The following is a 13,812-nucleotide window of genomic DNA, read 5'->3' as shown; positions in this document are numbered from 1 at the left end:
GGTATTTATCATTGCACAGAGATAATTCAGGTAGCAATATGCAGTCAGAATCTACGACCTTAATTTACCACCACCATCTTCACAATTGCTAAAGTACAGAACCTGCAGGCAACTAGAAATCAGATACAGGAGGATCTTGCTTCCCAAGACAAATAAAGGAAGAAACAAAAGGCAAGAACAAAGGGATAGAAAGTACAGTTGATGTTTTAAGACAGTTTGATCTCATCCTTATTCCTGGAAAGGCAGAGACACTTGTTTGAGCTACTTTGATCTAAGACAGAAGCCTACCACATAAACAACACTCTCTGGGAAATTTTAAGTGATTCTCTGAATAACAAACTCTACTACTATACAGCAGTTTAAAAGTTCCTGTAAAGATTAGTCAAAACTGTCTTTTGGTCTAACCAACCACATACCTGGATCTCTTTCCTTTTCTTGGCTCTTTCAGAAGGAACCTTCGGATATTCTACACCCACTGCTTTGCCGCTTCTCTTGTCCCACTTTTCACAGCGACATTTCTGGTGGTTGATGGTATAATAAAGCTGGGAAAGTCTTGGTGACACCTGCACTCTTTCATGCCCAAAAGCCCTGATTAGCCTGGCAGTATCAATGGTGGAAATGGAACTGCTCGCCTCAGTCTGAGTAGCAGTTTCCATCTCTGTTTGGGTCACTGCATCTGATTCTGAGGCAGTAGAACTGATCATGGTGCCATGATCTCTACTAAGCCTTGACTCTGAGGAAGTGTCACTAGGAGTTTCCAAGCATTGCTGGTGCTCCAAAATTTTATTCATGTGGCGGATAATTTTCTCTCCTGACCTATTTTTCCTGAGCTTAACAAAGCTATTTTTATCATGGGTGATATGTGGTCTTTCTTCAACACATGTTGCATTAGGCTCCAAGGTACTTTCAGACATGCTCTGTTCTGGCAGTCTTATTTCCTTTGGTTCTCTTCCCTTTATTTTCTTTTCAGAAATGTTCTTTTCAGATGTTGTTGGTATTATTATATGCTTAATGGGATTCTGAAGGACCCTGGCCAATCGATGGAGGCGTTCAACAAGAGACAGTTCACTATTACTCCTAAAATCACGGTGCTGGTGTCTCTTCTGGCACTCCAAAAACTTAATCCAGAGTTCATCTAAGCTACCACTGGAGTGGGTTCTCTGTCTCTGTGGTAGGTCTTTCTCCACATTCTCACTAAGGCAAGTTGTTTGACTACATGGCAAAGGATAATTTCTAGCTGCTTTTCGTTCTGCTGCTCTTCTGCCATGCTGAAGTAGCTCCTTCCTTGATGTTTCATTCCCCAAAGATGCACTAGCATTTAGATCCTCATTCTTGCTGTAATCTGCTTCCACAGTGAGTGGAAAGAATTCATTTTCACCATCTTTTTTATGATGAACAGAGACACCACGCTGATGCCAATGTGGTTTTTTCCAATTCTGCAAGACAGCACTTGAGGGAGGTCTAGCATATCCAATACCAGAACTGTCTTCTGACAGCTCACTGTTGGACAGGAAGTAGCTCTCACACATGGGCATTGGATGATGAAGGTAGAACCGTGAAGATTTGAAGACTGAATGAGTGGGTTTTACAGACTTCAAACGATCTGTATGTCCTAGAAGAGAAGAAAACACTTAAAATGTTTTGTTTCTGTACAAGGAAGCAAGTAGCAAACAGCAAATCTTAAGAAGGATGAATTTCATCCTAATCCTTTGCAATCACTTCAAAGTATTAAAAGCAGGAATCACTGTACTCATTCCTGAAATTCAACAAACTTAGAAATGAAGTTTCAGCATTATTACAAGTACATAAATAATGTTTTCTATCATTTGCAACACAGAATCCAAGACAATATTATATCCAACTGAATCTGAAGGAATAATCTAGTCACACCACAGGTAATTACTCCGACCAAAAGTTGGACTGAGTCTTTTTTTTGTATTTATGGAAACTCATGACAGGCAGCTGCAACTCATTTTGCCTCTTTTAAGACAAATGCCCAGGGAGTACAAAGGCCCTCTAAGGCTATGCCTAAACATTATCTCTTAACTAACTCAGAACAGCACTATACATAAGACAACCAATACCAGCAGAGCTCTTAGTGTGCCATCAGAGATGGTTCTAAAACCTGGCTTTGCTTTCAAGCTCAGATGACACATTCTAGTTCAAAGCAGCAGTTAAATCCCTCCAGAATATGCTACTATCTGAAATTACAAAGGACTATATGCAGAAATCCAATTATAAACTCCTTTGTAATAGACATACATTAAGTATGCATGCAGCATGTGCTAGCAGGAATATACTCCAAAATAAGTTTAAAGTCATTTGTAATACACTCTAAAAAAAATAAGTCAAATCTTTAAAAGTAAAAAGTGTTTAATGTTATGTTCTTTGTATAACGGATTACATTATATCATGAACCATGAAGGCAGAAATTAAGAATTATGGCTACTGCCAGAAGGATTTCCCAAGTACCTATGCTTACTGCAAGATATTCCGTGCCATTTTAGCCAAGTACATCATTTAAAGATGCCTTATAAACTAGTAATAGCTTTAATAGCAATAAAAAGTTAATATAAAAAAAGAACTGTCTAATGGTAACAACACTGACTAGGTAATGTATTTGCTGACAGCTCCCCATATCAGGCTCCATTAGTGGCAGGAATCACACCCATACTAGTTTCTCTCTATCTCTCCAACATTCCTACCAAGTTTGGGTTTTTGTTTGTATTTTTGTTGGTGGTCTGTTTTTTTCTTTAACAGTCTTGTTTCTATGACTGTGACCTACTGATGAAAACAGAACTGGAAACCGGGTCTTCCTTCCATCATTTGAGCAAGTTTTTCCACTGATTCAGCAAAAGGGTGGCAAGTCCCACAACCAAGCCTCTCCCTACCCCAGGAGGAACATACCTACCTACCTCATCAAGAATCACAAGCTATGTTTTTATAAAACCTCAATTCCACAGGGAAAAAAGCGATGCAAGATAAGCTTATGAAAGGTTACAATTGTGTGAATTCATACTGTTAACACTGCCTCATAAACCTTACTTTTAGTCACTAGTTTTCCTTGTATTTTATATAATTTTTCCCTTCCCAACACAAAGACACTGCAGTGTAATGTCAGAATCATGAACAGTGTAACCAGACCAGTCTCACTAACTCCGAAATTGGAGGAATTTGTCTTCCCATACAAGGTCAATATTCATATACTAATGTAAGAGGATTCCTCCACATCCTCCTGACAAATGAAATCAGGCTTGGGAACACTATGCAGAATTTTTGCTATTTCTGTATTTTTTAAAAGTTACCAACAAAATGGAAGGAATGCAAACAGGCAAAAAATAAAGATAAGTTTATATAGAGAAACTTTTAGAAAAAAATACATAACTTGCATAATTTTAAGCTCTAGACAAGCTCTGTGGGTAGAAGTAATCTTTTATTAGACCATCTAAAAATACAGTGCAAGAAGTCAGGGAAATTTTAGACACACAAGTCTTTCTTCAGAAAGCTTGCTTAAATTTCCGACTGTACTGGCTGGTTTAACAAAAGATGATTTCTGCTTACAGTTCTGTTCTTGCCTGTGTCTTCAGACCACCACAGGTACAGAAAAATACTATTAGATAATTTTATATTAACACTTGTGTTCCCTTTCATTTTTAATCAGGCTATTCAGAGAAAGGTATCTGTTGATCTCTGCTCCAACACGATGTGTTGTTTGTTACTGCAGATTCTTGTTCGGAGAGCTCACTTCTATACACACACTCTTTCCTCAGCACTACCACCACGATCCAGCATTCTTCTTCTGAGTTACCCACAGTGAATGAAGAAAGCATTTTTCTATACGAGTCCACTTCTTTTTGTATTCTTGCATTTTATAAATGCTCTCAGAGAATTATTTCTTCCATTAGAAAAACTAGGTTCAGACAACATTGTCTTTACTGTTGCAATAATTCAACTACTGATCCTTTGTACACTTACAAAAAAATTAAAATTAGCATGAAATAATTACTTTCAGTGTGTCTTATGCAATTATTTTAAATTATCTTCTGGAAATACCAAAATCTCTCCATTCTGAAGAGAGAAGCTTCAAACAAAACCCTTTCTAAAATGAAAAATTAAAATAATCAGGAGAAATCCCTATTAATATATCAGCACAGCTCTGTGGGGTGACCTTACCCCAGGCATATTGAGCTGCCTGCTTAAAAAGGACAACAATAATCACACCGAGGTACTCCATTAAAATCTGTTCCATTAAATGTCTTCATATAACAGATTTACATGATGCTAAGAAAAATAAAGGGGCTCTGAAAAACCCTGTATATGTGACTGCCTAGAAGAGAGCGGGAACTCTAATTCAGAATCCATTAGGCCGTTCATATGTTTCAGGTCCCATCCCTCATCAACAGCCACAATTACATTACCTCCATGCAATTTGCTCACTCTTTGTTTAATATAGAACATGCTGGAAAATACTATACCATGCAATAAAGAGCTTCCCTGAGGAATTCATAGTTGCATTTAGGAGAGATGGCAACTACTCAGCAATTTTCTTTTTACAGTTACTTCTGTCCAGGAACAAGATGCAATTCTCAAATACAACAAAATCCTCATCCCTACTCAGACTCAAGGGAGTTCATCAGCCACCCAAAATTAAAGAACGAGTGCACAAAAAGACTGTCCATCAGGACTAATTTTAGTTACTGTCATGAGATACAGTGTCAAAATCATCAGTTAGCTCAGCGTAATTTAATTTTGCCAGTATTCTCAACAAATAAAGCCTTAAAGTAGGCTACTATAGGAGTAAACCCTTACCTTCACCTCTCAGAAGTACCATCCAACAAGGTTAATGGAATGGAGGAAGAAAGTGATATCAGTCAAATCAAATTAAAATTCAGCTAAATACCAAAATAACAGAGATACTTTACATGACATCACAAGACATCAGCATATTTGTGAGCAGCCACACAACCCCAACCCAATATACACAGCCATCCTCTGCTTTTATTTACCAGGGAATTTCTCTCATTTTCTACATGGGCATCCTTTCTACACTTAATGCTCATGTTCACATAAAGAAGACTTCACATTCCACAAACTTAACAGTGCCTTTAAAAAACCAAACAAAAAACCCAAACCCCATCATATTTTAAAAAAAATTTAAAAAAAAAAAAACCAAAAAAAACTTACAAAGGCTCTGACAAGCCCTGGGGCAACTGAAATGCTAGAAAATATCCAAGTATTTGGACAGTTGGGGAGACACAGAAAGTTGGGGAAGAGCAAAATGAGTCAAATTCAGCACCTTCAGGCAGACCATGAACAGTATCATGAGACCAGAAATCACAGATCCTGAAAAGTAATTCTTTTGCTCTGCTTTCTTTCATGTGTTTGAAAACACATGTAAAAATAAACACAGGTTTTAACTACCTGCAGTAGCTTCCAGTGGTATCATTTGCTCCTCAGCCCAGGCTAGCTTGGGCTTGGCCCTCTTACTGTAGATTACTTCTTTATGCTTGATAGCCGTACTGTCTGGAGGATTATCACCCCTTAAATCAAGCACGTTTGCCAGAAACCTTGAAGGAAGAGCATCATTTGACCCTGCAGAGAAAGACAGCAATAATTACGAGTAAAAAGAGAAAGCGGGGAAAACAGATACAGAGGTTTCACAACAAAGACAAGGTCTGAAAGAAAGCCTGTTATCCAAGCAGTAGTACCAATATATTCACCAGCCAATAGTCATGATCCCTAGCGAGCAGTTCTAGTGACTAATACAGCAACAGTAGGTATTGCACCACATTGTTTTCCATGATCTTTGGTGGCAAGGTTCTTCCGTGAAAGGTAGGTACATTTTACCTATTGTACTAATGAGCAGAGACAAATACAAGGAAACAAACAAGTCAGCCAGGAAGCCAGACACAGGACTTGGGTCCAGACTCCCTCATGCTCTCATAAAAATTCCAGACATTTTCACTGACTGATGTAAATATCTATTTTCCAAGCTCAGAATAACAATAGTGAAAAACTGAAAGACTAGAGTAGGTCTGTATAACCTCTAAACAAGAATTCAAGACAACAGCAGCAGAGCTCTCTTACTAGCATATCATTGATTCCTAATGTTAGAAGCTTAAAACGTCCCCTAACTGATTTACCATCCTTGTCATCACCACCTGACATTCAGTGGACTTACTCCATTTCTTTCAGCTACTACTCGTGAGCTAAGTATCTTAGCTGCAGCAGGGAGTTTATAAAACAAAATTTATCTTTTAATTCTGCTGTACATTTTCTAGAATGCAGCACTGCCTCATATGCATACTACATTTTCATATCTAGCATCATAGTTTCTGCAAAACAACAGACCCGCATCACATTTGTTTCTCTCGTTTTGACCATATTACAACAGACAGACTGGAAAAAGGTAATGAGGAGAGACGCACAAACAACTACAAGCACAATCTGTGGCTATAATGACTAACCTGTGCACTTACTGTCACTGCTGTTATCAACCTACTCCCCTGGGGCACATCTGCCAGGAACTGGACATGTCTGTAATATTAAGTTTTGTCTACGAATAACTTTGGCTGTCAAAAAGCTCTGACTGAAAACAACCTGCAAATAAGACTTATAATACTTAACTGATGCATTCTTTGCATACAGGAGAGAACTGAAAAATAACAGCAGGCAAAGCAGAAGTTGATGAATCACAGAGCATCCTTTCCTCCAGTAAACAAGAAGTGTTTTTTACTGGGAGATGGGAGGATGGGGGGAAAAAGTGAATATATATTTTAAACAACAGTTACAAATACACTGTTTATAGAAAGGCTTTCTACACTGGAATCCCCTAACATGGAGGAAAGAAATTCAGTACTGAAAAAGCTATTATTCAAAATGCAGGTTGTATTATGCAGATATTTCAGAATGCACACATACCAAATTAATAAAAAAATTGGGAGAATGTACATAAATAAGGGAATTGAAAAGGAGAACTGGCAGAGATATGAAAGAGTCTAAACTGAATAGTAATTCCCAGAAGAAAGTGAATTATCAAGCTGTAAAACATTGAGCCTTGTTTCTTTTCACTGCCAGAATGGAGCACTAACATCCCTTTCATCAAAGAAATTGAAACCATAGCCTTCAAGTCAGGACTCATACATCTTTGTGTTATAAAGTGGTGTGAACATGAATAAAGACATTTTTCTACTTGAAAAAAAACAGTGCACTTAATCTAAACTGCTAGAACAGAAGAGTTCTGAGCTCAACTGAGACAATTCTGCATATGAAATAGAAATATTCTGATCCATGAACTACAACCATCATTTTGCATTTGGAAGACCTAAGATAAGTACCTGAGTGAGAGCTTTCAACACTGGTTTCTGACCCAGCTGGAGAAATTTTAGATCCTGCCTTTAGATAAGGAACATAATACATCCCAGTACTTCCACAAGGTTTATACGGCAGCAACAAGGGCTGATCTGTGGGGATGGAAGGCAAAGCAATTAACAGAAGTCAGGCTTTAATCCTTTAATGCAACTGAAGAAAAAAGCAAGAAATCAGAACCCAAGGAACTACTGACAATGTTCACTGCGGTAAATCTGGAGAAATACCCTAATCTTTAGGAAAATAAACTGCTATTGTTAATTACTTAATTAACTATTTAATACCCACCCAATGGGTAGAAGGTTGACTATTGCTTAGCTAGAAAAAATAGCTTGCTTACCTATTCAATACTAGATTTTTGACTAAGGCAACGAACACTGACTTAAAAAAATAAATAACTCTCATACCCACTTGGCTCCCAGTTGATCCATATTTAATGAAACAATTTTAAATCAACATGGATATCTGTTTCTTACATCAAGAAAAAGTGTGCTGTCATAACAGAATTCCAGCAAATGTCTGGACCAGAACATTAGCTGACTTCTGACAGCAAACAGAAGAGGTGATCAGATAGCTGAAATATTTTTTGCACTCTAATATAATGCTCTCTCAACTCATAATATTTTAAACACCCTGAGAACAGACATACAAAGCCTGGAGCCCAGGAATAAAATCATGAGAGCTACAAAAGTCTACACACATCAGTAGTACAAAACATCACTGTGACTGCGCAACATCCACACTCCTCTGTCAACAGATATTAAAAGCCCTGCACATTCTGTTTTATTCCATTGAAAATAATAACGTGCATATTTTCCTCTTAAGTTTTTGTACTACCTTGCCTAGCAAATCAGTAATCAGATCTCTCTCACAATAAACTCTGAACAGTGAGCCAAATCAAATTATCTAGAAACAAATGTCAGAAAATTTTCCTGAACCAGACCTGTACATAACAAATTCAGTTCTAGATAAACCTGAACTGAATCACAACTGTATTGATACAACTCCCTACCCAGAAGGCTGCAGAGCCTGAGTTTAAGGGCCGGGGGCTTTCCCATATGAGTAACTTTAAGCCTCAAAATTATCTCAAGAAAGTTACTTCCACAAAAAAGCTGGGTTTGATTTTGGGTTTTAATACCTATAAATATAATGAGCTTGAATAGACTGAAGTCTATGCATACATATAAGACACTAATTTGCTCACCACCCTGCCTTGGGAAAGAGGAAATCTTGTCAAGAGATGAAGTTGCATTGTTGGGAAGTTCATGTGTTTTCTGGAGAGACGACTGGTGGACAGCATTTTCACTGCCTTGTGAATTAACATAGATTTCTGCTGAAAAGGTTGTTTTTTCAGGACTTTCTGTTGTTATCTGAGTGCCAGCATCAGAAGTACTTTTCCCACTTTTTGCAGGAGCTACAGAGTTGAAGGTATTCTTCAGACAACATCCTCTTGAACCTGGAACAGTGACTTGCGGGCTCTCACTGCTTTGCAGAGGCAGCTCTTGCCCTGCTGTGCTTGTAACAGAGGAAAGCACTGGGCAGGCATCTGCTGAAGACACTGGTATTGGGAAGGATGAAGATCTTTGATCTTCTGGAATAAGGTCAGCAGGTGATAATTGAGGTACAGCTTCTAGTAAAGTTTCTGGAGTTTTTAAAGACACTAGTTGAGTATTAACTTCAGGTTTATCCCCTGATTTCATCTCATGTTCAGTGTTCCGGCCACTATGCAGCTCTGAGTTATTACATTTTGAGGAAAGAGTTATATGGACACAAGAAAGTGCTTTCTTAGTTGGTGATGAAGGGGATACAGATGTGGTGGATAAAATCTCATCTGTAGATGAATGGTGAGACATATCAATTTGCTTTCTTGCAGCCTCCTTCTGAGTGAGAGGTACTTTATCAGAAGGACTTTTCTTCTCCTTTGCCAACAACTTAAAATGGGTCTTCAGCAAATCAGTTTGTACAGCTGGACCTGAACCTTTTGATCTCTCATACAATTGCATGTGGCCAGGTGGGCTGCTTTTCTCCTGCTGGTATGAGCTTACAGAATGAGCTTCATTAAATCTATTCATTTCTTGACTGACTCTTGTATCACAGTCAATTCCCACAAGTCTGGCAGTATGCCTGCCCAATTCAGCCGCATCTTGAGGCAGAACATCAGAATTTTTTGCGCTAAGGGTCTGTCTTTTATCAGCATGGATGCTTACACAATCCTGATCTGACAAACAGTCTGTTTCTTGATAAGCTCCAACTCTGTTACTGTCAGCAGAGACATGAAACCTGTCTTTCTCAGCAGAATAAGCAATCTCATTAGACACTGAGCCAGCAAGCATTGGACTTGGAGGACAGGTCTTAGATCTTTCCCAGTGTTTGTCACACCTCTGCTCCTCAGTGCTAGCAGGGTCCACATCCAAAGGCATTATCCCATCAAGACCGTCGCCACTAAGACCACTGTTAAGTGCCATGAAAGTCAACGGTGACTGCAAACGTTTTCGGGATGAAAAGGTGATAGAAGTGATTTGCTTAGCCAGATCTTCAGAAGACTTCTCCGTAGACAGCTTCTTCTGAGCTGGTAAATGGACTTCTGTTTGGATATCAGGAGAAGCTGCAGATTTCATTGCACGTGTGTCCCAATTCTTCTCCAACGGTGGATGAAGTTCAGCAATGGCATCAGAATGACTAGCTGCAGTTTTACATTGGTTGCAGATAGGCGTTCGAACAGTACTTAAAGATTTAAACTGCATATCCTTCAGCAGGCAACCATCAGAAGGATCAGCTCTATATAATGGCACAGCTTGTCGTAAGCTTGACTCTGAAAGCTCCTTAGTCCTGACGGCTTGAGAGTGTTTGTCAGTTTGAAATCTTTTGTTACTTGGAGTTTTGAAATGCTCTATGTCCTGTTCCTGGTTACGGCTATACTCAGAAGCAGCTTCCAAACCACACACACATGGATCCTGAAAAATACAGAATTCACAGAGGATAGGTAGATAACTTCCAAAATCTGGATTGCAGAATTCAAAAAAAGACTAATGCTGTCAATAATCAATAGTCTGTCATCATGAACGGCCACATGCTTTTTCTGGAACTCATCTATTAATGGAACTAATTTTAAAAAGTGTCTTATTTTAAGTGCTAGCAAATTAGCTATATATATATATATATAACATGGTTTTGTTGCTATAACAAACAGCAGCAGTGACATCTATAACAGAACCCTTTATTTTTGTGAACTATAAAGCTGTAACTCAGTTAAATAGGCTAAGTTGTAAACACCTCTTCAACATCACTCCACTCCCTGGAAAGCAAAAATAAAAATTTCTTCCTATCAGTTGGCTTCATACACAGTCCAGTTCATAACACACTAGGAATAATGACTATCTTTTGAAGGAATATTCACTATGTAAATTCACAGGGATTTAGAGAGATACATACATATCGCTAAATCTTTGTGGCTTCAGTGATAATTTTACTAATTGAAGTAATAGCCAATTAGCCACACACAATATCACAGAAACAACTTCAGTTAGAAGAGATCTCTGGAAGTCTCTAGTCTGACCTCTTGCTCAAAGTAGGGCTAACTACAACACTGAAACTCAGGGCCTTGTCCCGTCAAGTTTCAAAAATCTCCAAGGATGGAGATCTTGTATGCAATTTAACCACTTGTGATCTGTAAATTACTGATGAAAGGCAGCCCTTCGTAGCTCCACGGAAATACAACTTTTGCTGCCAGTTATAAGTACTCAAACCTTAACCAAGTATGTAATGTTAAGTTCTGGTGACCTCCCTACCAGGTGGCAGAGACACACTAAAACTCTTCTGGTTTGGACCAGAGTCCAAACAAACATCGCGCTATCAAAGCACTAGATTACATGATATTATAGGGTTACAGGGATACCTCTGCATTAGACATTTTGTTATGCCATAACTATCACTATATGAAACAGGACTTGATATAAAAGACTTTTCCTTCCACTTGAGTTGTTTGACTCTAGCATTTATGAAGCAGAACTAAAATGAAAGGAACTCAGTCACATTGGAACAGTTGGGAAAAAAAGAAAGCTGTTCTTTACAAAGCATGAGAAAATATCTAATTAGAAAAGCTTTAATTTTCTGTAAATGATATTTCTTTTTTCCCCTAAAACAAGTATGCCAATTTCCCTCTCAGACAGGAGCCATAACAAGTCTTTTTATTTTTATGGTCACAGCCCACTGCTGACAGTAATTAGAAAATGACTGAAAATAATCAGAGCTTTGATTTGCTCTTTAAGGTAAATGACAACTTATAAAAACTTTCCAATTCTCAGGTGCAGATCATTTTCATTCTCCCATCACCGCAGATATGTTTGCCACAAACACTATTATTTTTTTTTGTTTGGAAAGCTGATGACAATGCTGCAAAAAAAAGAGAACGTATTCCTAGCAACGGGTAAGACACTAATCCCACCCAAAATAAGGAAGTTCACTGTCAGTTGTCTCTGCTCATAAAGCCTTTTTAAAAAAATGTTACCTTTACATCTTCGTCTGATCATGTAAGTTGTCCCACATCTGTATCACACCCAACTATCAGAGACACTATATTTAGGACTCTGCTATCTGACTACATGTATTGTATTCAGGTATCTGGCACATATTTTACACAACAGTATAAAATGTTGTGTCTTAAATTACCTGCCTGTGGTCATTTAGGAAACTGACACTAATAATTTACTTTAGTACTAACTTCTGTCCTGGTTTCTTTGCCTGATTTTACTAACCCATTTTCAGCATGCTCTCCAGTCCTCATTGCTTCCACTTTCTCCTGTACCTCAAGCCCCATTCCACCATCAAAAAAAAAAAAAAATCCCAGCAGCAACAATCAACAACAATTTATCATAGCAGGTAAATAAAATTAAAGCAACATATGCTATAGCCCTCAGCGGAATCAGAAAAAAAAAAAAATCCACACCCTGCTCTCTGAGCATACTCATCAGATGGTGTTGCCTTTCAGCTGCTTATTAATAAGACAGATTACTGATGCTGCAGTTAAATGGAAAATTCCCAGGGCTACAGCACCTGCTCACTAAAGAACCTATACCTTCTTCTGGCATCTCAAAATGTAACCTAGTTTCTCAACATATATTCAATACTTTGTATGCAGAAGGTATCACACAGAGATAAAAGGTATGAAGGGATCAGCAAATGGCTCTCTAGTTACTTGCCAGGCAAAGTAGAAATAAATGTGTCTAAAACCTCAATGAAGTTTGGATATTCCAAACTCTTCTTTCGACTCATTACAAATAGCACATACTAAGAGGGCACATTCATTGTCTGCAAAGACTTACTGAGATTAACAAGACAGACAATACGTGATCCTCTCACACTGACTGGCTCACCACCCTCATTTCCCCACTTTCTGCAATTCCCCACACGTGTGGAGAGATCAGGAGGAAGGGATGTATAGGGCTTGTGCTTCCAAGACTTTGCTCGTTACAGCAGAAGTTCCCAAACGCTGACAGCTGATCTTTGCAGCAACTTACCTGACTGGTGTAAGCAGAAGGTAGTGTGGAAGAAAAGAAATGCAAGTATCTCTATATTAAAGATTGCACTACAAACAAATGAATAAAATACCACACTCGCAGATGCATGCAGAAAACCTGTTACTCTAAGAGCACGAAGAGAAAGCCTTGCAAGAATAACTGGGAAAACCTTAAAGTTACCATTCACAGTAATTTATTACTATCAGGGTTGATCAAAAAACTGCAACAGATTTTGCCCTGAAGCAAACAGAGACAACTACTCACCTGATCCATTAACACTGCACCTCCAATGAGGGGCAATAACACTGGAATACTAACCTTTGGAAGCAGCTGTATAGACTCTGGAGAAACGAACATTTACCTACACACCGAGATCCCCCTCACTTGTATATGCACTAACCAAAACAGGTATCATACCATTAATCCATTCCTGACACCAAATACCACACCATACTTCACACGACATGCTAGAAAGCAGCTCCCTCTTACATTATTTCACCCAGATCCTCTTTGACAGGTCAGTTTAGCATCAGAGGCAGTATCATGGTTAGTGAACACTGGAAATGGACAAAAGACAAATAATTTCATCAGCAATCAAACCTTACATCCAAATCATTAGAGCTCGTTAGTGTATGTGAAACTATAGGCCACCAGCCTTCTTTAGAGAGAATTTAAGTGTGCCCATCATTTTATTAATTTGTCAGGATCTGCACTTCCTTAATTTAAGTGTCATTCAAGATTACAATACTTCCATTGCGGTGCAGAGACCAAATCTGAGGGAAATGTACTTCTATGGAGACGGGCCAGATAAGCTTATTTCTAGGAAAAAAACAGAATAAAAATCTTGGCTATTTTATTTTTCCTACTGATTGGAACAACTGTGGAAACAGCAGAGTATATTTCATTAATGAAGTGCAACACAGGTCCC

The 13,812-nt window shown here is 38.4% G+C and overlaps 1 protein-coding gene across 5 annotated transcripts in view; it reads right to left on the bottom strand.

The window, feature by feature from the left end:
• Window positions 1-13,812, bottom strand: part of ALMS1 (ALMS1 centrosome and basal body associated protein) — a 76,136-nt gene that overhangs the window by 18,319 nt on the left and 44,005 nt on the right. For 3 of the 5 annotated variants that reach the window (XM_040590727.1, XM_040590742.1, XM_040590753.1), the window contains 5 exons: window positions 8,573-10,322; window positions 7,338-7,463; window positions 5,422-5,592; window positions 4,810-4,815; window positions 417-1,612 (listed from right to left, as the gene is read on the bottom strand). In XM_040590727.1, coding sequence (XP_040446661.1) covers window positions 417-1,612; window positions 4,810-4,815; window positions 5,422-5,592; window positions 7,338-7,463; window positions 8,573-10,322 — 3,249 coding nt within the window. The remainder of the gene's footprint in view (window positions 1-416; window positions 1,613-4,809; window positions 4,816-5,421; window positions 5,593-7,337; window positions 7,464-8,572; window positions 10,323-13,812) is intronic. The other 2 variants (XM_040590734.1, XM_040590758.1) reach the window with 2 other exon arrangements.

Source organism: Falco naumanni, chromosome 1, assembly GCF_017639655.2.
Source record: "Falco naumanni isolate bFalNau1 chromosome 1, bFalNau1.pat, whole genome shotgun sequence".
In the NCBI taxonomy this organism is placed as follows: domain Eukaryota; kingdom Metazoa; phylum Chordata; class Aves; order Falconiformes; family Falconidae; genus Falco; species Falco naumanni.
The sequence above is the reverse complement of the archived record's forward strand: the minus strand, read 5'-3'. Positions and strand labels throughout refer to the sequence as shown.